Source organism: Uranotaenia lowii, chromosome 1, assembly GCF_029784155.1.
Source record: "Uranotaenia lowii strain MFRU-FL chromosome 1, ASM2978415v1, whole genome shotgun sequence".
Classification (NCBI taxonomy): domain Eukaryota; kingdom Metazoa; phylum Arthropoda; class Insecta; order Diptera; family Culicidae; genus Uranotaenia; species Uranotaenia lowii.
The window spans coordinates 181,967,126-181,990,736 of record NC_073691.1 but is presented as its reverse complement, the minus strand read 5'-3'; the positions used below and the strand labels follow the sequence as shown (position 1 = coordinate 181,990,736).

The following is a 23,611-nucleotide window of genomic DNA, read 5'->3' as shown; positions in this document are numbered from 1 at the left end:
AGCATTAATAAGCCACCCGCAGTACACAAATATGTTTCCTATTTAAAGCACTAATAAGGAATGTCTTCGCTATTAAAACTAAGAATTGCACTATTTCAAACCGTTTTCAAAGAGGAAATATTTTACACTCTAGAGCAGCATAAAATTAAAGTTTTGATTTAAGCGTGGGTTCCCCGTGACCCTCAACGCTATCCGAACCGCTAGAGCAGGCAGGCAAGAAGTTGCCGACGGCGAAAATATTCTTGGGATCCAGCTCGTTCTTGGTGGCTCGGTACAGCTGAACTCCGGTTTCGGACACGGTTTGCGGGTACCAGCGGGACCGGATCTTCCCCACCCCGTGGTGATGCGATATCGATCCACCGGACGACAGGATCTCCTCCCGGGCGTGATTTTCGATCGTTTCGTACACGTGTACCGGATCCGAGAAGCCGCTGTGATTGAAGCCGAAATAGAAGTAGACACACGCCCCCGCATCGTAGGACTGCGTCACCCGGCACGAAACGAGGTAATGGTTGATATTGTATTTGGCACATTCCTGCAATGAATGTAAAATCGTAAATATTGATATTGGCATTTTAAGTTTGATTTTTTTTTCTAAGGCTTGTGAGATTATTATGATTGCAACTGACAGACTTAAAGTAAACACGATACTCCAGTTGAAATTGTTGATTCAATCTCGAGTAACATGTATGTGTGAGAATTGACAGGACTTCCATTTTTTTTTCATAGTACTGAAGCAACTGTCAAATCACATACAAACGGACCCTACTGACTTTTTGGATCCGGAACATCAGTTCCTCTTTGATTTCAATGGCATTTTGGTACCTACCGAAACGCCAGTCACCAATTTGATCGGGAGTAGCATGTTTACATTTAGGTCGTTTATATGGAACAAACATTCGGCAATCAAATAGTCGATGGTACTGTTGCGTATTAAGCCTAGTCCACATTAGGCAACTTGGACTGCGATTTCGATTACTGAGACTTGTTTATGTTTACATTTGATGAGATTGCCGGCTAAAGTCTCCCGACAAGTATGGAAGACCTTCAGCAACCAAGATGTAAACATAAACAAGTCTCCGCAACCGAAATCGCACTTCAAGCTGCCGAGTGTGAACTAGGTTTTCCAGCCTTGACTCACCTTCTTAACTCGACTTTTAACATTTGTACAAAGTGTTTCGCACCGATCCCACGAAACTGACGTTTCAAACGATTCCGCCACCACACTGTACTCCAGAGCAAGGTCCTAAAATTGATGAGAATTTGTGATGTGAGGGATTAGTTGACACTTACTTCGAGAACCGATGGGATGGCTACTCACTCTGATGTATGCTATGACGAACGTGAGTATATAGCCCTTTTCGCCATTATTGCTTCCGGCCGAGAATCCACCATGTTTGCCGGCAATGGAAATGATCTTCTGCTCGTGCCTCTTCACATCGTCGGTATGGCCTTCGAACACCAAAGTGGCGATTGCGATTTTGTCCAGCTGCATACCTTTGATTCGGGTAATGTACGACTTCTGCAGAGAGCTGGCAATGTTAGAGAAGAATCCTCCCTGAGGTTTCAGTGCTTGTCCAAACACGAACTGTTCATTGTCAATCAACCTTATGCTAGAAGGTTGCAACCGTTCTTTGGCAACTTCCCGCAGACAACGGATCCCTGCACCGAAGTTCGGGAACACTAGGGAACCATACTTCTTCAGCTGTGGCAGTGGACGTATTTTGATCACAACTTCCGTGACCACACCGAGGGTTCCTTCGGATCCAAGAATGACGTGATTGAAATCCGGCCCACAAGAGAGCCTCGGAACGGTAACGTTTTTATCCAGGACACCTTTCGTTGTAACCATTTTGACCTTAACCACGATATCCTCAATATTGCCATAACGGTTTTTCTTCATACCGGAAGCTCTAGTCGCTACCCAACCTCCCAAACTACTAAACTCGTAACTATCCGGTTCATGGCCTGCGGTGAATCCCATTTTCCGCAGCTCTCGCTCCAGATCTTGTCCAATTATACCCGCTTCGAAGCACGCGATCAAATTTGCCTTGTCAATCCACAACAACTTGTTCATCTGACTGGTGTCAAGTACGGCTATCGGACGCCGCTCATTTTCAGGACAGGTTGACGCTCCCGATACTGATGTGCCGCCACCGTACGGTATCACAACCACATTGAACTCATTGGCCGATCGCACAATCTGCTCGACCTGAGTGTGGCCCCTGGGATACAGAACCACGTCCGGGATTCGTTTAAATTGACCACTGCGCAAGGTGTGGATGTCGTGCAGCGATTGGCCATGACAACGCACCAACCGATCCTCTCCACTGACACTGTACTCGATCCCGTGGTGAGCAAGCTCGGCCAAGAAATCCGGACATGGGACCGGATCAGGATACTGTCCGGGAAGCGGATTGCCCGGACATTTTTCCTTCAGATTCACATTGAGGTACTTTTCCACGTAGTCTTTGAAGTATGGCAGCGAGAGGGACCCTCCGATCGGATACCTGAAAGTGATTTTTGAAAAGAATAAATTTTTTGTATAACGAGTATTACAGCACCTGTATCCGAGGTCTTGGGTCTAATTTATACAAGAATTGGACCAAAGAAATAAGATCCAATCCAATGAAAAAACGGGCACCCCCACTCGTGTTCCATAAAATGTCAATCATTTTAGAACTCCGTTAAATTGAATCCAAATCTGCTCAGTTTTGGACCAATTCTTGTACCAGTTCTAAAAAAAATTGAGTTGAAACTGGCATAATGGATTACAAGTGAGGATGCTTTGGTCGGAGTTTGGATCTAATCCGGCTGTTTGGACCACGGATACAAATGCTCTTAGAGCACCTGTATCCGTGGTCCAAACAGCCGGTTTAGACCCAAATTCCGACCCGAGCAACCGCACTGGTGATCCATTATACCAGTTTCAACTCAACTTTTTTTAGAACTGGTATAAGGATTGATCCAAAACTGATGAGATTTGAATCCAATTTGACGCAGTTCTAAACCGTTTGACAGTTAATGGAACACGAGTGCAGTTGCCATGTTTTTTCATTGGATCGGATCTAATTTTTTGGTTCAATTCTTGTATAAATTAAACCCAAGAATAGACCACGAATACAGATGCTCTTAGAGCACCTGTATCCGTGTCTATTCTTGGGTCTAATTTAAACAAGAATTGAACCAACGAAATAAGATCAAATCCAGGAAAAAAAACGGACAACCCCACCCGTGTTTCATTAACTGCCAAAACGGTTTAGAACTGTGTCAAATCGGATCCAAATTTCATCAATTTTGGTGCAAGTTCTTAAAAAATTTTAGATAAAACTGGTATAATGGAACACGGATGCGGTTGCTTGTGTCGGAATTTGGGTAAAAACCAGCTGTTTCTGATTCTGAATTCTGATTCTGAGTTCGGAATTCTGAATTTTGAATTCTGAATTCTGATTTCTGTTTTCTGAATTCTGTGAATTCTGAATTCTGAATTCTGAATACTGATTTCTGTTTTCTGAATTCTGAATTCTGTGAATTCTGAATTCTGAATTTTGAATTCTGAAATTTGAAATCTGAATTCTGATTTCTGAATTCTGAATTTTGATTCTGAATTCTGAATTCCGATTCTGAATTCTGATTCTGAATTCTGATTCTGAATTCTGATTCTGAATTCTGATTCTGAATTCTGATTCTGAATTCTGATTCTGAATTCTGATTCTGATTTCTGAATTCTGATTCTGATTCTGATTCTGAATTCTGATTCTGAATTCTGATTCTGAATTCTGATTCTGAATTCTGATTCTGAATTCTGATTCTGAATTCTGAATTCTGATTCTGATTCTGATTCTGATTCTGAATTCTGAATTCTGAATTCTGAATTCTGAATTCTGAATTCTATATTCTGAATTCTGATTCTGAATTCTGATTCTGAATTCTGATTCTGAATTCTGATTCTGAATTCTGATTCTAAGTTCTGATTCTGAATTCTGATTCTGAATTCTGATTCTGAATTCTGATTCTAAATTCTGATTCTGAATTCTGATTCTAAATTCTGATTCTGAATTCTGATTCTGAATTCTGATTCTGAATTCTGATTCTGAATTCTGATTCTGAATTCTGATTCTGAATTCTGATTCTGAATTCTGATTCTGAATTCTGATTCTGAATTCTGATTCTGAATTCTGATTCTGAATTCTGATTCTGAATTCTGATTCTGAATTCTGATTCTGAATTCTGATTCTGAATTCTGATTCTGAATTCTGATTCTGAATTCTGATTCTGAATTCTGATTCTGAATTCTGATTCTGAATTCTGATTCTGAATTCTGATTCTGAATTCTGATTCTGAATTCTGATTCTGAATTCTGATTCTGAATTCTGATTCTGAATTCTGATTCTGAATTCTGATTCTGAATTCTGATTCTGAATTCTGATTCTGAATTCTGATTCTGAATTCTGATTCTGAATTCTGATTCTGAATTCTGATTTTGAATTCTGATTCTGAATTCTGATTCTGAATTCCGATTCTGAATTCTGATTCTGAATTCTGATTCTGAATTCCGATTCTGAATTCTGATTCTGAATTCTGATTCTGAATTCTGATTCTGAATTCTGATTCTGAATTCTGATTCTGAATTCTGATTCTGAATTCTGATTCTGAATTCTGATTCTGAATTCTGATTCTGAATTCTGATTCTGAATTCTGATTCTGAATTCTGATTCTGAATTCTGATTCTGAATTCTGATTCTGAATTCTGATTCTGAATTCTGATTCTGAATTCTGATTCTGAATTCTGATTCTGAATTCTGATTCTGAATTCTGATTCTGAATTCGGATTCTGAATTCTGATTCTGAATTCTGATTCTGAATTCTGATTCTGAATTCTGATTCTGAATTCTGATTCTGAATTCAGATTCTGAATTCAGATTCTGAATTCTGATTCTGAATTCTGATTCTGAATTCTGATTCTGAATTCTGATTCTGAATTCTGATTCTGAATTCTGATTCTGAATTCTGATTCTGAATTCTGATTCTGAATTCTGATTCTGAATTCTGATTCTGAATTCTGATTCTGAATTCTGATTCTGAATTCTGATTCTGAATTCTGATTCTGAATTCTGATTCTGAATTCTGATTCTGAATTCTGATTCTGAATTCTGATTCTGAATTCTGATTCTGAATTCTGATTCTGAATTCTGATTCTGAATTCTGATTCTGAATTCTGATTCTGAATTCTGATTCTGAATTCTGATTCTGAATTCTGATTCTGAATTCTGATTCTGAATTCTGATTCTGAATTCTGATTCTGAATTCTGATTCTGAATTCTGATTCTGAATTCTGATTCTGATTCTGAATTCTGATTCTGAATTCTGATTCTGAATTCTGATTCTGAATTCTGATTCTGAATTCTGATTCTGAATTCTGATTCTGAATTCTGATTCTGAATTCTGATTCTGAATTCTGATTCTGAATTCTGATTCTGAATTCTGATTCTGAATTCTGATTTTGAATTCTGATTCTGAATTCTGATTCTGAATTCCGATTCTGAATTCTGATTCTGAATTCTGATTCTGAATTCCGATTCTGAATTCTGATTCTGAATTCTGATTCTGAATTCTGATTCTGAATTCTGATTCTGAATTCTGATTCTGAATTCTGATTCTGAATTCTGATTCTGAATTCTGATTCTGAATTCTGATTCTGAATTCTGATTCTGAATTCTGATTCTGAATTCTGATTCTGAATTCTGATTCTGAATTCTGATTCTGAATTCTGATTCTGAATTCTGATTCTGAATTCTGATTCTGAATTCGGATTCTGAATTCTGATTCTGAATTCTGATTCTGAATTCTGATTCTGAATTCTGATTCTGAATTCTGATTCTGAATTCTGAATTCTGATTCTGAATTCTGATTCTGAATTCTGATTCTGAATTCTGATTCTGAATTCTGATTCTGAATTCTGATTCTGAATTCTGATTCTGAATTCTGATTCTGAATTCTGATTCTGAATTCTGATTCTGAATTCTGATTCTGAATTCTGATTCTGAATTCTGATTCTGAATTCTGATTCTGAATTCTGATTCTGAATTCTGATTCTGAATTCTGATTCTGAATTCTGATTCTGAATTCTGATTCTGAATTCTGATTCTGAATTCTGATTCTGAATTCTGATTCTGAATTCTGATTCTGAATTCTGATTCTGAATTCTGATTCTGAATTCTGATTCTGAATTCTGATTCTGAATTCTGATTCTGAATTCTGATTCTGAATTCTGATTCTGAATTCTGATTCTGAATTCTGATTCTGAATTCTGATTCTGAATTCTGATTCTGAATTCTGATTCTGAATTCTGATTCTGAATTCTGATTCTGAATTCTGATTCTGAATTCTGATTCTGAATTCTGATTCTGAATTCTGATTCTGAATTCTGATTCTGAATTCTGATTCTGAATTCTGATTCTGAATTCTGATCCTGAATTCTGATTCTGAATTCTGATTCTGAATTCTGATACTGAATTCTGATTCTGAATTCTGATTCTGAATTCTGATTCTGAATTCTGATTCTGAATTCTGATTCTGAATTCTGATTCTGAATTCTGATTCTGAATTCTGATTCTGAATTCTGATTCTGAATTCTGATTCTGAATTCTGATTCTGAATTCTGATTCTGAATTCTGATTCTGAATTCTGATTTTTAATTCTGATTCTCAATACTGATTCTGAATTCTGATTCTGAATTCTGATTCTGAATTCTGAATTCTGATTCTGAATTCTGATTCTGATTCTGATTCTGAATTCTGATTCTGAATTTCGAATTCTGAATTCTGATTCTGAATTCTGATTCTGAATTCTGATTCTGAATTCTGATTCTGAATTCTGATTCTGAATTCTGATTCTGAATTCTGATTCTGAATTCTGATTCTGAATTCTGATTCTGAATTCTGATTCTTTGTTACTTTGATTTATCGGCCTAGCGGTGAAAAGTGATGTCCTTTTTAGTAGGGACATCTAAAGATTATGAAATTTTTATACAGATGGATAGAAGGTTAGAAGAAATGAAAGATGGTGAAAATGAGCGGGTAGAATTTGTCTAGAAGCATTACCATCACATACCAAATTTTTGTTCCTCACGAGCCTACTACCATGAAGTGGTAGATACAGATAGAGTTGCATCTACCACCACACATTAGTAGGCTTAGCGTGGTCCGCCCCACAAGCGAGAACTTGTAGTGCGGACGAACAAAAAGATGGTATGTGATCGCTCAGATAAGCTCCCTTTAACTCAGAAACGCATCTATCGATGTTTAAGTCTTCTCAGTTTGTTATCTTCGCATTCGTTACATGCGGGGTTTGCATGCGAAACGGTACGGTCGATAGTCTGATAGTGACCAACCACCGATGCTATGATGTCGTGTTTTTATTTCTTTTTGGCCAAAGTTATTTAATTTTATGAAGAGATTAACCTACTAAAAAGGACATCACTTTTCACCGCTAGGCCGATAAATCAAAGTAACAAACAAAAATTACGGTGGTTAATCTCTTCATAAAATTAAATAACTTTGGCCAAAAAGAAATAAAAACACGACATCATAGCATCGGTGGTTGGTCACTATCAGACTATCGACCGTACTGTTTCGCATGCAAACCCCGCATGTAACGAATGCGAAGATAACAAACTGAGAAGACTTAAACATCGATAGATGCGTTTCTGAGTTAAAGGGAGCTTATCTGAGCGATCACATACCATCTTTTTGTTCGTCCGCACTACAAGTTCTCGCTTGTGGGGCGGACCACGCTAAGCCTACTAATGTGTGGTGGTAGATGCAACTCTATCTGTATCTACCACTTCATGGTAGTAGGCTCGTGAGGAACAAAAATTTGGTATGTGATGGTAATGCTTCTAGACAAATTCTACCCGCTCATTTTCACCATCTTTCATTTCTTCTAACCTTCTATCCATCTGTATAAAAATTTCATAATCTTTAGATGTCCCTACTAAAAAGGACATCACTTTTCACCGCTAGGCCGATAAATCAAAGTAACAAACAAAAATTACGGTGGTTAATCTCTTCATAAAATTAAATAACTTTGGCCAAAAAGAAATAAAAACACGACATCATAGCATCGGTGGTTGGTCACTATCAGACTATCGACCGTACCGTTTCGCATGCAAACCCCGCATGTAACGAATGCGAAGATAACAAACTGAGAAGACTTAAACATCGATAGATGCGTTTCTGAGTTAAAGGGAGCTTATCTGAGCGATCACATACCATCTTTTTGTTCGTCCGCACTACAAGTTCTCGCTTGTGGGGCAAACCACGCTAAGCCTACTAATGTGTGGTGGTAGATGCAACTCTATCTGTATCTACCACTTCATGGTAGTAGGCTCGTGAGGAACAAAAATTTGGTATGTGATGGTAATGCTTCTAGACAAATTCTACCCGCTCATTTTCACCATCTTTCATTTCTTCTAACCTTCTATCCATCTGTATAAAAATTTCATAATCTTTAGATGTCCCTACTAAAAAGGACATCACTTTTCACCGCTAGGCCGATAAATCAAAGTAACAAACAAAAATTACGGTGGTTAATCTCTTCATAGAATTCTGATTCTGAATTCTGATTCTGAATTCTGAATTCTGATTCTGATTCTGAATTCTGATTCTGAATTCTGATTCTGAATTCTGATTCTGAATTCTGATTCTGAATTCTGATTCTGAATTCTGATTCTGAGTTCTGATTCTGAGTTCTGATTCTGAATTCTGATTCTGAATTCTGATTCTGAATTCTGATTCTGAATTCTGATTCTGAATTCTGATTCTGAATTCTGATTCTGAATTCTGATTCTGAATTCTGATTCTGAATTCTGATTCTGAATTCTGATTCTGAATTCTGATTCTGAATTCTGATTCTGAATTCTGATTCTGAATTCTGATTCTGAATTCTGATTCTGAATTCTGATTCTGAATTCTGATTCTGAATTCTGATTCTGAATTCTGATTCTGAATTCTGATTCTGAATTCTGATTCTGAATTCTGATTCTGAATTCTGATTCTGAATTCTGATTCGGAATTCTGATTTTGGATTCTGATTCTGAATTCTGATTCTGAATTCTGATCCTAAATTCTGATTCTGAATTCTGATTCTGAATTCTGATTCTGAACTCTGATTCTGAATTCTGATTCTGAATTCTGATTCTGAATTCTGATTCTGGATTCTGATTCTGAATTCTGATTTTGAATTCTGATTCTGAAATCTGATTCTGAATTCTGATTCTGATTCTGAATTCTGATTCTGAATTCTTAAAGCTGGATTTAATTTCTGATTGATTTTAAATTCAGAATACTGAATTATGATTTTGATGCTTTTTCTAAAGCTGATTTTAATTCTTAATTCAGGTTTAAAAATTTTGAATCTTGATGCGGAATCAAAGCTCAGAACTCAAAATTCCAGGATTCCGAATTTATTCCTAATTTATAAATTCTGAGGTTTTGTTTCGTTTTGTGTTTGTTTGAACTTAGGAGTCCTTATTAGCTGCGTTCAATCGTAAGTAGCGATTGGTTTCGACTAGTTTCTGTCAAGTGGTCGTTGTTCAACGGGCTCATGTTTTGGTCGAAACAGGTCTGGTCGTTGTTCAACGGAGCAAGTTGAAATCGGTCGAAACTAGTCGAAACCGATCCAGCTCGAAAGCAGGATTCATTTCTACCACACTAACACATATGCAGCGTGTGTGTCAGACAGAGAGCACGTTTTTGTTTCGTTTTCGCCATTTCATTTTCGTCAAGCGCTCTGGATGTTTGGATTCAGTCGGCGGTCGGTGGCGATTAAGTGCGGTTCTGGATGTTCGTTTCTGGTGGTGCTTGTGGTGACCGCCATCTCCATGACGAAATGGTAGCTAAATCAACACCGGAGTTTTAATCGAATGAATTGTTTTTTTTTCTTTCCAGGTGTTAACCGATGGCAAAAACGACGGGTTTTTTTTTGCAACATTCCAGAAACGAACAGTTGGAATTTGAACCCGCTGCCACCGGAACAACCCCGGTGCGATCGTGGATTAGGATTGGTCATTTGGCAGTTCACTCGCCGGAAGGTTTGTTTCCAGAAATGTCAAACAAATATCAACAAAAAGTGTTTCAAACGATGTGTTAAATAAAATATAAAATAAAATCAAAATGAAGTTATTTGTGTATTTTAATGATATATCAAACATTCCCCCATTAAAAAAAAAACAATAAATTTTGAAATTTCAGATCTGGAGCTATCTTTTCCTCCGGGCTTTGCTAGAAATTTTAGTTAAAAAATATTGCTAAATTGATTGCTAAAATTATAGCTGGTCAAATTTGAGCAAAATTTTTCTAATTTTCGGACTCGAAAATTTTGTGTGTAAAGGGCTTGATTTAAGAATTTGTTAACCTAAATTAAATTATCCCGTGATCTGTTTCGGTCTGTCTAGAAATTTGTGTGTAAAACACACAAAACACGCATTAGTATTGGTGAACGTATGTTCAACGGACGACCTGGTTGAAATCGATCGAAGTCAATTGGAAAGAGACAGATTATCAACTGTCAAAATCTATTCCTACTTGTTTCGACCTATTTCAACCTGTTTCGACCAACTTCCATTGAACACACATATTATAAACATCGACATCTTCCGATTGTTTTGGCAGTTTTCGTATTGTTGCATTCATTTATGGATGCTTACCTATCGCCAGTGAAAATCAACATTCCATTGGTATACTCGAAACGCGAATCTTTGTAACCCCAGCCGTTCCATTTGAGCAATTGTTGTCTGTAAATAAATATAAAACTATAATTAATTTCCAAATATAAAAATATACTTTCTCCCGCATTATTTCATTAGTACTATTTAATTCAACTGATAAAGAAATTTTCCGGTATCATCCGATAATTTAACGGTAATTCTATTTATTCCTAGTCTTCGTGCGACGAGTGCTGTAAATATTTTATCGGACTTTTGAATGCTTCTTACTTCTGGGAAAAGCATGACCGCAGAGCAGCTGTAAGGTTGATCGATATTTGTTCAATGATAAATGGTTGTGCCATTCGATTTCAATCAGGCGACACGGCCGGCGCGGCGATAAGTAAAGGCGTTGTACTTAGAGCAAACAACGATAATGATGGAATAAACTGATCAAATCATTGAATTTTCGTCAGGTTAAAATGCGTTAATCTGTTTTCGTAAGTTATGGTGCCTATCACATTGTTCTTTTTATAAGACCAATAAAAATACAAATCAGTCGTGCCTTCAAGTCCCCTTCTTACTAATCAAAAGTAAGGAATGATTCTCCCTGCACATAAAAACTTTATAAGTAAAATGTTTAACAAAATCATTTGTAAATTAGAAAAAGTGCCTTTAAAAACATTAGTTGAATTGAGTTAATGATAAAGGATTGGGAATCAAAACCTTACTAAAAAATTGTTTTTTTTCTCAAGTTTTTTTTTTAACAAGACACTCTGATGTAATGTAATGTCACAGAGCACACGTTTGGTGTTGCTTTGCGTGTCCATCTGCCAAAATCAGTGGCACGCAACTTCTTCCTCCCGATGGGAAATAGAAAAGCTGGTGGAATGTCTTGCTCCCTTTTTTCAATCAACGCAAATGGGATTGTGTTACGTTACGAATAAATAATTGATACTGGGAACGTCTGTTCCACGAATTTCGACGAGGGAGTGTTAAACACTACTTCAAGAAGTGATTAAAAGTTTCGGTGATTATTGATTTCAGTATTCAATAAATTGTTCCAAATCCCCCTTTTACTAACCAAAAGTTAGAAAAAAATACTCTCGACACATTAAAGCTTTATAAGTGAAATGACTTAATAAAACCATTTGTAAAAAAAAAAAAATGTTCCAATTATAAGATGATCATTATACTTTAAACACACAATCAACAGAACCCTCGTCAGCACACCATGAACAAACACATCAATTTCCCCGGGGCTTGAATTTATTGTATGCCGAAGCTGTCAAAACAAAAATAGCATTCGGTGTGTACAATGAGCCATTAAAGTTTCCCACAAATAGTCAACAGCGAGTAATATCGGCAACAAATCGAGAAATTTTCTGGAGAAGCACAAAATAAACATTTGACTGTAGTTAAAGCTCTACAGGTACTTCTTGGTCCAACAAATATGTGGACAGAAAACTAAAACGCAACTCTAACACTAAGCTTAACGCAATGCTTTGAAGTAAAGAACTAAATAAAGGAGCAAATTCCCAAGCCTAGTCAACACTTGAGGCACTCGAACTGCGATTTTTGTTGTAAGACGAACTTTGTTCCCTGTTTTTTTTGCTGAAAACATGGGACGAAACATGAGTCTCCCGAATAAAAGGGGAAACATTGAGATCGTCTCAAGACCAACTGTCTCCTAGTGTGGACCAGCCTTTAAAGAACGTGAAATAAACCACCGCTAGTTCCCAACGAACATTTTGGCTGATTAAAAACGCCAACTCGCTGAACAAAAGCTGAGGTAAAGAGTGATTGTTGTTTCAGCTTGCTGGCTGAATTAAGGCTTAAATGCTATTTCAGCGTGTAAAGAAGTTTTAGTGCAGCTAATGGGAGAAGTTGAAGAGCAGTTCACGTATCATTTTTTCAGTCTTTTTTCAACCGCTCTTACTACCTTCGAAATTTGACAGACTGATATGATATGATATGATATGATATGATATGATATGATATGATAAAGCTGCAATGCATGATGGCGGATGTTTTGATCTGAAATTATTTTTGTTTATTTTTTAGGCAGCCATTTTCCAGAATTCCTCACTACCTTATTTTTAAAATGTAGAATGGTTCACTCATGATAATTGAAAAATGGTGGTCTCAAATGTGGTGGTCTCAAATCGCACGTCCAGCCAAATTGAAAAAAGTTTTGACAGCTGGCTGAAGTGTTTACGAAAAAAGGGGGTCCAGGGATACCAGGTGTTTGAGATAAAAAATCAGAGCAATTTGAAAAAATGTCAAACTTCAGATTCAAATAAAAATAATAACAATTTCAAAAATTCATAATAAATAAGCAAAGTGATTTCTATCATAATTTTCTTACTCATGTTTATCATACAAACTCAAAAAATAAATAATTTAACTACCCAGCCAACATGAAATCGTAAAAGAAATCATCGTCGAACTCGTATATAGATGCAACTCAAATCGGAATCGTAAATATGTACACTTACCATTCGACCATATCGTTTATTCATCGTAGAAGATGCCACTTCCCAATGAAATACGACTTAGTTACGATATGTTGGATGAAGTCGTATTTAGTTTTGCCGATGTCAAATGAAATCTTATAACGATCGCATAAGATTTCTTAAGAAGCATTTTATTGGTACACAAATTACTTTCGAATCGAAATCGTAAATGACTTCGAATAAATTTGTAAAGAATACTACGTAAGCATCGTCTTTCGTTCTAGGGATGAATGACAGCATGCTGTTAAATTCCCGGAAAAAAAAAAATCGTCTTTCGTATCACGTTGTATGTTTACTAGAATGTCACATTAGTAGGCAAATTAACACCGTGTCTTTCCGATATAGCTACAAATATTATAACAAGTACTACCTGAAACTACCTGAATAACAAGGGCTACCTGAAAATCTAATACATGCGTGAGGATTAGGTAATAAGACGCATGTCAAATGATTATCTGTGCAATGATCAAAATGGGTAATTTTTCAAAAATTGCAAAGTGCATGTGAGATGTAAAATGTAAGATTTGTTTGGAAAATTTGTTTAAAAGAATATATAAAAGGAGGTTAAAGTTGGACTTGAAGAAACTCCGTAAAATAATCTTTGAGTAATTCCTCGGTAGCCCTGTGAAATAATTCAATTGGTATTTAGCGCAGCAGTCAGTTATCATCAAGGACTGGCTTGAAAAGATAAAGTCAAAATTAAGCTGATAATATATAATTACAAATTCAATAATTTAATAGTTGCTTAAAAGATGCGAAGTCATTTTTACATAACACTTACCTACCTAATATGCATTTATCCATTCATTTAGCTATGTAATCGAAAGATGGCTTTTGGTAATTTGTTGTTTACAATTTTTGTCTGAGCTCAAGTATTACTGGCAGTAGGTTAGAAGAAAATTAACTTTCACATAAAATGGGATCACAAATCACTATGATTGAAATTTTTGAAAGATGATTAGCGAAGTCTCATTAAGTTTTGTGCAAGAGGTCACATTTTAAATTAGTTGAAATAAAGAAATATTAAGATATTGAATAATTGATCACTGAAAGAATTCATCAAAAGATGGCTTGCGAGAGGTCAAGTCCCATTTCGTTTGTACGAGAAATTACAATCTAAATTAGATGAAAAAAAAGAACGAAAAGTTTTTAGTCGATCATTGAAATGAATTCATCAAAAGATGGCTTGCGAGAGGTCAAGTCCCATTAAGTTTGTGCGAGAGGTCACAATCTAAATTAGATGAAAAAAAGAAAGAAAATTTGTAGTCGATCATTGAAATGAATTCATCAAAAGATGGCTTGCGAGAGGTCAAGTCCCATTAAGTTTGTGCGAGAGGTCACAAACTAATGAGATGAAGTAAAGAAATGTTGAGTAAATGATCACTGAAAGAATTCATCAAAAGATGGCGTGCGAGAGGTCAAGTCCCATTAAGTTTTGTGCGAGAGGTCACAAACTAATAAGATGAAATAAAAGAATGTTAAGTAACTGATCACTGAAAGAATTCATCAAAAGATGGCTTGCGAGAGGTCAAGTCCCATTTAGTTGTGCGAGAGGTCACAATCTAAATCAGATGAAAATAAGAAAGTAAAGTTTGTAATTGATCATTGAAATGAATCCATCAAAAGACGGCTTGCCCTAAATCAATGTTTATTTTTTCTACACAATGACAATTTTTGAAAAGGAACCCACGAGAACCCACCGACATTTTTTACATGCATTTAGATCATAATCACAACTGTCACTTCTCGAAAAATGAGGTGTGCCAAACTGCTCGCAAACAAGTTATTGCAATTTGAAAAATGTATAATTTTAACCTATTTTTTGCGATTTGGACTAAAAAAACAGCGAAACGAATAAGTTTCCACTAGAAAATCTCATTTCAGTCTTTTTCAATTTAATACTGTGGAAATTTGAGGTATTGTATAGCTAAAAACAAAAATAGGTGATAAAAACCATTTTTTCTAAGGTTTTCTTGAATTATTATTTTTGCAAGGTAAGTACACAACATAGAGCATAATAATGTTCTACAAATTTGATGTAAAAGGTATAATAAACAACTTTGTAGAAAATACCATGCCTGTATCTTGCTTCTGTAAAAAGTTCGATTTTGGCACCACCTTGCGGAAAAAATAGAACTAATTCAAATCCATCAATAGATAGCGCAAATATAGTCAAGTAACTTTGTCGAAGACATCGATGAGCTACCTTGAAGCCTCTGGCCTGCAGTCAATTTTGACCGCAAAAGTGTGGTTCCTGGCCCACCGTGCGACGTAAAATGGATAAAATTCAAAAACTTTTCCTTTTATTTCTTTTTTCTCGCTTTTTTACACTACAAGCAATAAAATAAATTTAAATTTTCAAAACAAACCATAATGAAAGTTTCGAATCAATACTATTTCTCATTGATATTTTTTTAAAATGATGTTCCTTATTCTGAACTGAACTATAAATTTGCTTGAAAATGAATTCTAAGAGCAAGTTCACTGGTGTTGAGAAAAATTGGTAGAAATTTTAACACTTTAAGCACATTTTGAAAATTTTACCATGCAAAAACATTTTCAAGATCTGTGGCCTTCAAGAGTTTTTACAACACGTGTTGTATTTTCCCATGCTGTGATAAAAAAAAACCAATACAAACAGTGCTATAAAAAGTACAACACCCAAAGATTTTGAAAATGTTTTTGCATGGTAAAATTTTCAAAATAGGCTACAAGTGTCAAAATTTCTACCACTTTTTCCAAACACCAGTGAACTTGCTCTAAGTAGTCTAGTTTTCAAATTTGGAATAAATATTTCCGAAACACAGATTTATAAAAAAAAATCTGAATTCCAACGAAAATATCAGTTAAGTTAAAAAATAATCCATTAATTATATTTGTTAAGAAATGAAAATAATTTTACATCATTTTCTCCATTTTCAATTGAAAAGTTGATTGCAAATTCTACTGTAGTATTTTGGATTAAAAAAAAAATATTCACGATTTGAAAGGTGTTGATGATTGAAATATTTGATATTACTTCAATAGTGCCAGTGATCTAAGTTCCAGTTATAAAAATAAAAGGCAAAAAAAAGTTCCTGATTATTGTTCGAAATAATAACTTTATATGTATTTATTATACATCACGTTCAATTATACTGACAAAGTACTTGTCATGTCACGTCATGTAAAAAAAGGAATTTCAAGTTTTGTTTGCGCATGAAAGTTTAGCTTGAAAGTTGTTACTTCGAATCATTTTGCTACTTGCGAACAAAAACAGCCGCAAATGAGTGAATTCACGTCACGAAAAAGGAATCTTTTTAATTTTACGAGAAAATTTTGACATTTTCTGACATAAAAATAATGAAATCTTCTTTGAAAATAATAAGACGATTCTAGAACTCTAAATTATATAGAAATCGGTTGGAATCCAGCTGAGTTACAACAGCGCGAATGAGTGATTTCACGTAAAAAAATGGATTTTTTGTAAAATTTTATATGGAAAATATGCTCTGAAAGCTGTTTTGACCCTCCAGATGGTCGGATTTTTACAAATAGAGCATAATTTAGTTGATTTTTTAATAATCTTATTATTTTCAAATAAAAATACCAAAAGATTAAAAAAATTTTTTTTTGGTGAATCTTTAAATGAAGACAGTAGTAATTTTAACGTATGATCCCTTAATATGTTGCTATTCAAGGGTCAATCAAAATAAGGAAAAAGTTAGGTGCAGATACTGAAAATTTATGATTGTAATAGTCGGAAAAACAAAATATCGTATTTGAAAGTGCACATAAAATTTGAAGGCTCTTATGGTTCAGTATAAACTTAGCTTAGCTTAGATTAGCTTGGTTGACTACTCATATCCACCTTAAATCATTGAACATGAAATGCTGTATAGGTATGATCATAAGTCATAAATTTTAAAATAAAACTTTGCTTTGCTCAACATACGCATTTCAAATTCCATGATCGCTGGCGTGGCTAAGCCCCGTGATTGATCGAGCCCATCAATTTTGTGCAAGGTCCAATAGAATGGTGCTTGGGATTAGCAGACCATTCTCAGTGCATAAAACTCATGCTCTCCCTTTGAAAATGATCAATAACAGCGCCGGCCACGTCCTAGTAGTCAATGAGGAATGAAGGAAGGATCGTTAGTAAGATATTTTCTAGGATCAATCAACAACCTTTCGTTCCTGTATATTCCAAAATCTAGTTTTGAAAAATTCAATTTGAATATCCAAGGAAAGGGTTGTGTTAGTAGGAGAAAGGTTATAGATCAGGATCCATCTAATGGTTCAGTATAAACTTTATGTTTTGTGACGTGAATTCAGTCATCTACCCTGTTCCGTTTAAACTGAGTGAATTCACGTCGCAACTTCAAATAGGAGCATAACTTCGTTCGTTGTTGGTTTATCGAAAAGCTGCGTATATCAACTTGTGGGAAATCTCGATGTCTTCGAATGAGTTGTAGAAAAAAACTTTCTACAACTCATTCGAAGACATCGATATTCTAATTCCACAGAGAGAACAGGAAATCAAAGTTGTATGTACTAAAGTCAAAAATGGTCAATTCTGGCGTGAATTCACGTCACAAAAGTAATCGATTACAACAAAAACAACTTGAATTTTAAAATGACCAAATTATATTCATTTTGAAGGAAATTCAATTTGCGACCGTTTGCTACATTTTTTTTTTCATTTTCAAGTAAATTGGTTGACTTCTAGAATGATAACAGTGCAGAAAAGTCCGTAAAAGTGATTCCACGTCAAGAAGGAATTGTCTTAATGATTTCAAAACACAAAAAATCAGAATTGAGAATTAAAGACAAACTTATTAAAAATATTTCTTACAACTGAAATAGTTTATAATTTGATAAATTTATATGAAAATTTGAAAAAAATGCACTTAAAAATTCTGTGAATTTATTTGAAGGATTTTTTCCCAAGAAACACGGATAATTTCAATGTTTTAATGATTGATTTAGTGGATTTTATAGTGTCCTGAACTGGAATCTTTTGTCCAATTTGGTCCATCACCTTGAGTTTTGATGATATGAAGTTTATAAGTTTTAAAATGAGTAAGTTTTAAATGAAATCAATCCTAGATAACTGATTAATTAACAAATCTACATTTAAGAAAAATCTGAATTTGAATTTGTTTATTATAACTCATTCAATTGAGCAATAATATTTCGATGATGATGATGCCTGATCTAAAAAAGTAAAATTCTACAGATTTTACAAATTTCAAAAACATTACTGTAGAAATTTGAAAAAAAAAAGAAATTTGAAAGATTTGTTGAAACCTGCATAACGATTAAATTTATGCTTTAAAACTTGTCTAAAAGTAAACAAATAGAAAACTTCTATAACTTTTTTCGCCAAACTCAAAATTACTTAAAGTCTTGAGGGAAGTTGATAATTGATTTACAACTTTATTAATATTATGTTTTCGTTTTCAATTTTTTTCAAAAATGTGCAGGAATTTCACAAATGATTTTAACATATGTTTAAAAGTTATTTCGATAAAAAAAATGCTGATCGAAAAAATGCCTATTCAGGTCACCCAAGTTAATAAAAATTAGCTTTTAATTGTTTGCAACTCGAAAGAATTTCAATTTTGTGGCTTCTTGTAATTTATCTAAACTTTTTTGAATGTGATGTGAGCATCTAAAAAAATAAAATTGAGACTGAAATTAGTTTTTTGGAGAATATTAATGCAGTAGAAGATACTATGTAGGTTTTAGATTTTTTTTTGCTAATTCTGATGACCATCTTTAGTGGTGAACACCTGTTACATGGCCTCCAACTTGTTGATGAATAAAATTAGAATTCGAGGAAGGAGGGGAGGTGAATTTTTTCAATTTATTTCGATTATTTTTTCTGTTAAGGGAAATGTGGCATGTTTTATATTTTTAAAACCAGTATTGGACTCCTATGAACGTCAAACATGGATGCAGAATAAATTTCTGACCTCTGATTTTAGACCTGTTTAAATTTGATTTAAAAATCGTTTTCTTCTCTGTTCAGAATTTGATGCTTTGGAGTGACATTGAACAGTCTCTATTCTGACTGTTATAACGAGTTTTCTTTATCATAAAGGATACAAAACACCTTCATAATATTTACAAATGCTAGTTTATCAATTTAACCTTGATTTTTAACGTTTTATTTTAAAAATATTTATAATCGGAAAAAGAACTAGGTAGCATGCCTGCATTTAGGGGCAAAAATAATTATAATTGCTAAATAGTTTGAGCTAAAAACTACAAATGAAATTTTACCTTCACACATTCCCCTAGGCAATCCCACTATTTTCATTTCCATTTTTTCTTCAAAGTTAACGATTTGATAGGGTTCCTATCCATGTGTCGAATACAGGCTTACTCAGGCATTTTTTAAATATCAAAAATTTATCATCAAATGACTATAAAAATAGCAATATAACGGTTCATATACAAAGAAAAAAAAATGTTTTTTCACATTAATCAACCCGTTTGCTTGTAAATGCTTTTTGATATCATCAGGGGAGCTGTTTGTTTGCGAGCCTCGGAAAAATAGATATTTTAAGATTTTGGAATTAGATTTTTTACTAACAGAAAAAAAAAATCAAATACTCAACTAATAGGCTTTCAAACGTAGAAAACAGTTTTCAAAAATTCAAACTATAGACTGAGTTATTGATGATAATGTGAAAAAGTTTTTTGATGGTCGAATTTACCCCGTTTTACGGTGTTTAAAAAAAGAAACAAATCTTCCGATTTAATAGAAATTTTCTTTTAAATGTTCTTTAAGAAAATTAAGGATAATCGTTCTAAGCAATTTAAAAATCTTTCAGACGAAGTTATAAAACTCTTTAAAAGAAATTTTAGCATTCTTAAAGAATGTATAAAAATTTTGATTGTTGCTTGGAAGTGTCTTTCATATGAAACTTTGAAAAGTTAGAATCCTTGCTACAATCGTTCAAAACCACATGTCTCTGCCCTACAGATTCACTCGAACCTACCGTTTTTTGGGAATGGCACTTGCGATTTCGATTGCCGCACTCGGATCCGGCTGAACGCTTTCGTCCTTATTCTTCGGGAGAGTCATGATTTGCCGCCCAGCACGTGGTTTTTCCGAACTCGGTTTCTTCCTTACGACACGAGGCGCTCCCGATCCCCTGGAAGTATGCAAATGCCAAATGGTTTGGGGTGGCGCCCGCCGTTTTTTTTTGTTTTTGTTCTGTTATTGTCTGTTTCTTCTCTCTTCACGGTTTTTCTCTCCCACCCCAAACACCATCGGATGGAGTTTCCTCCCCTTTTGATATCGATTTTTCCGCCTGCTTTGTAGTTTGAAGTTTGGATTTCGCTTTTCTGAGGTTTGATTTGCTCTACTTTTGCCCACTACACATTACACTTTTCGAGGCGAGGAATAATCTGCAAGTTTGTCGCACTTGCTAATTATATTCGTTCTGCCGGTTGACCGATGACTTTCCTAGGGCTGTAATGCAAGTTTCTGAACCCGTGGCGTGGTTAATTGGTTAATTAGAAGCACATGTCGCGGAACTCGGTTACAGTCCGATTTGAACTAAAATTAAAATGTACGAAGTGGTTACTTTTTCTTATTCGCGCCAAAGTCGATTTTCAGTCAGGAAACGAGTCGGCAATATTTGTTTATCTCCGTTGAAATTAATCAGAAATCTTCACCAGATATACAAGCTACCCTAGTTGTAAACTTTATTTTGGGTTGTGAGCTGTCCCCGAACGACGACGACGTCTGGACGTGATTCCGCACCGCTTCGGACTGACTGAGGGAAAATCGAAAGGGGAAAACCTTCAGTGACACAATCGGGCAACGAAGAAGGGAGCATCGACGCCAAGAAGGAAGGTTCCGGCCGGCAGCCAGGAGAAAGGAAGTGCCACTTCTGGAGCGCGGTTCGCGCGGTGCGGGAAACCGAAATCGAGCGCGAGACGCATGGACGTAGCGTCACGCGAGCGAGAGCGAATTTTCTCCAGCTTTACGCATTTGTTTACAGATTACATATAGGGTAACGGAGCCTTCATCAGTCATCTTTTGGAAACTTATAAAATTTATTATTATTTAATATTATTATTATTTATTATTATTATTATTAATATTATTTAATAATTTTCAGGCCAATAGAAGAACAGAAAAGATATTTTTACTGAACAAATGTCATTCAGATCAAATTATATTTTGAATCATTGTATAGGATATTGCACAGAAAATTTAAAAAACTGCTCAAATATCTTTGAAAAAATGGGGAAAATTTCATCATCGGATTTCAAAAACCGATCGTACACATTTTGTTGATTTCTGCTATATTGGACTTAATTTAGATGTGCGTCCAAAAGAAAATAACAATATCGAAATTATAATGTTAGTGCCTGAAATGATTTAGAAATGTCTTAACTTAATCGTCGAGATTTAGTATTGTCTCAACATTTTTTTTGCGAAAATCTACTGCAAAAATCATTGATAATTATGACTCAAATGACACAAAATGATAAAGAATGACATATTACAAAAAGACAAAAATTTCAGGAAATACAAAACCGGAATATATTTAAAGATAAAAAAAAACTTAATGAACGAAATACATAATCGAAATTATGAACGTAACAAGAAAGTATTTTTTTAATTTTTGTCATTCTTTCCATTTTTATTACTTTATCAATTTTGTTTATTATGTCATCTTGGTATTTTTTGTAATATTTTTTTTCAATTTTGATCTTTTTTGCCATTTTTGTAATGTTTGCCGATTTGAATTTGTTTTCCTTTTTTAAGTTTTTTTTTATAATTTAATCGTTTTTGTCATTTTTTGTTTTGTTTTTTTTTTGCATACTTGTTCCAAATTTAATACGACATTGAAATCAATTTTTTTTTCTCCTATTTGTTAAGATATTGTGAGTATTTTAAGACCACCCTAGCGAAAAATATATATTCCACCCTATAGTCCTATTTGCCGCTGATAGTGTTCGTGACATTATGCAGGGCGTTTCACTAACACTTTTCAGTTTTGGGACAATCAACCTCAAAAACGACCGCATGTGTGACGATCGATTGCCCGTTTTTTGTACCGAAAGTTTTTGAGGTTAATTGTCCCGTCTCATCTGCACACGCTCAGCAAGTGTGCGTAAGAAATGTCAAAAACAACTCTATAATTGACATATGGATTACATTTGATGAGTCTCGAACCGAGGATCCCGCAGCAGCCTTTATCTTTCCTTGCGCCTTTACCATTTCCACCACTCTTGATGCTGATAAGGTGGATGAAAAAAAACCCGTACTTCAAGCACTTCAAGTATTGTCCGGGTCACACCACTCTTAATGCTTGTTAACTTTGTACACGAAAAAAAATGAGTGGTTATCCCAAAGACGCTGTCATGATAATTTTACCATTTCAGCGCTATAGTATTTTCAACCATGAAAAGTTTAACATCGATTTTGTAAAAGTGCGCATGAAACAATATTGAAATTACTATGTACCTGGTAATTTTCGATAACTCTCAATGTTTGTTGTCGAAAATACTATGATCATGATAATTTCATCATAATTTCTCTTACAACTAGAGTCCGCATAGTAATTTAGACATTGTGGCACCAATTCATATCAACAAAATACTACGCACATGGTACTTTTGAGAACAAAACATTATTGACTCAAAAACATCAGTGCGTATGATAATTTTACCATGCAAAACATTCTTGTTGTTTACACTAATTCAGGATCATTAATCATCAAACCCGTGAGTAAAAAAACTAATTTTCAGCTGCTTTAAAGTTTCATAACTTTGAAAATCTTTCCAGAGCATCGGGAGAACACACTAACATTGACCGACGTTTGTCGGAAGTGTGAATTTTAATGTTTCAAATAATGTCATAATACATGCATGCAAATAAACAAACAAACATACATAGTAATTTTACTATTTAAATCAAGCTCCTCGCGCCTCCTAATTTTTATCATAACACATACTAGTTTCATCATGGAACATATTAATTTTACTAGGGACGAAGTAGAACAATGCATCATTTCATTGACAATTTTACTAAAACGCAGTCGAATTTACTATGCGCAGCCAAATTGAACACATAGTAAAATTGCTATGCGTAAGGTATTATAAACAACAAAACATATTTGACTCAAAAATATGGTTGCCTGTTGTTCATTTAAACCACGGATTTAGTAATTCTACTATGCTTTTTTTTTTTGTGTGTAGAGTAGCTCTGTATGTGCACGGAAAATAAAAAAAAGGTAAAATTTACCTTTTTACGAGGTGAATTTTTTCCACCCCTCTTTCGAGGTAAATTTTACCTTTTTTTCATTTACCAAGTAAAAAGGTAAATTATACCTTTTTTCAATTCACCTAGCAAAAAGGTATATTTTACCTTTTTCGCGTT

The 23,611-nt window shown here is 34.6% G+C and overlaps 1 protein-coding gene across 1 annotated transcript; it reads right to left on the bottom strand.

Annotated features, from left to right (window-relative positions):
* Positions 1–21,008, bottom strand: LOC129739323 (alkyldihydroxyacetonephosphate synthase). The gene is made up of 5 exons (XM_055730734.1): positions 20,211–21,008; positions 10,709–10,795; positions 1,322–2,510; positions 1,142–1,246; positions 1–535 (listed from the first exon to the last, which is right to left on the bottom strand). Exons 1-5 carry the CDS (start codon positions 20,294–20,296, stop codon positions 146–148), a joined length of 1,857 nt encoding a protein of 618 aa, XP_055586709.1. The 5' UTR covers positions 20,297–21,008; the 3' UTR covers positions 1–145.
* Between the last annotated feature and the right edge of the window lie 2,603 nt (positions 21,009–23,611).

Excerpts from the sequence above, each read along its gene's own strand:
- LOC129739323 (XM_055730734.1), bottom strand. The coding sequence starts at position 20,296 with ATGACTCTCCCGAAGAATAAGGACGAAAGCGTTCAGCCGGATCCGAGT. Across the intron at positions 10,796-20,210 it reads AGTGCCATTCCCAAAAAACG|ACAACAATTGCTCAAATGGA; the intron begins GTAGGTTCGAGT and ends ATTTATTTACAG. Across the intron at positions 2,511-10,708 it reads TTGATTTTCACTGGCGATAG|GTATCCGATCGGAGGGTCCC; the intron begins GTAAGCATCCAT and ends AATCACTTTCAG.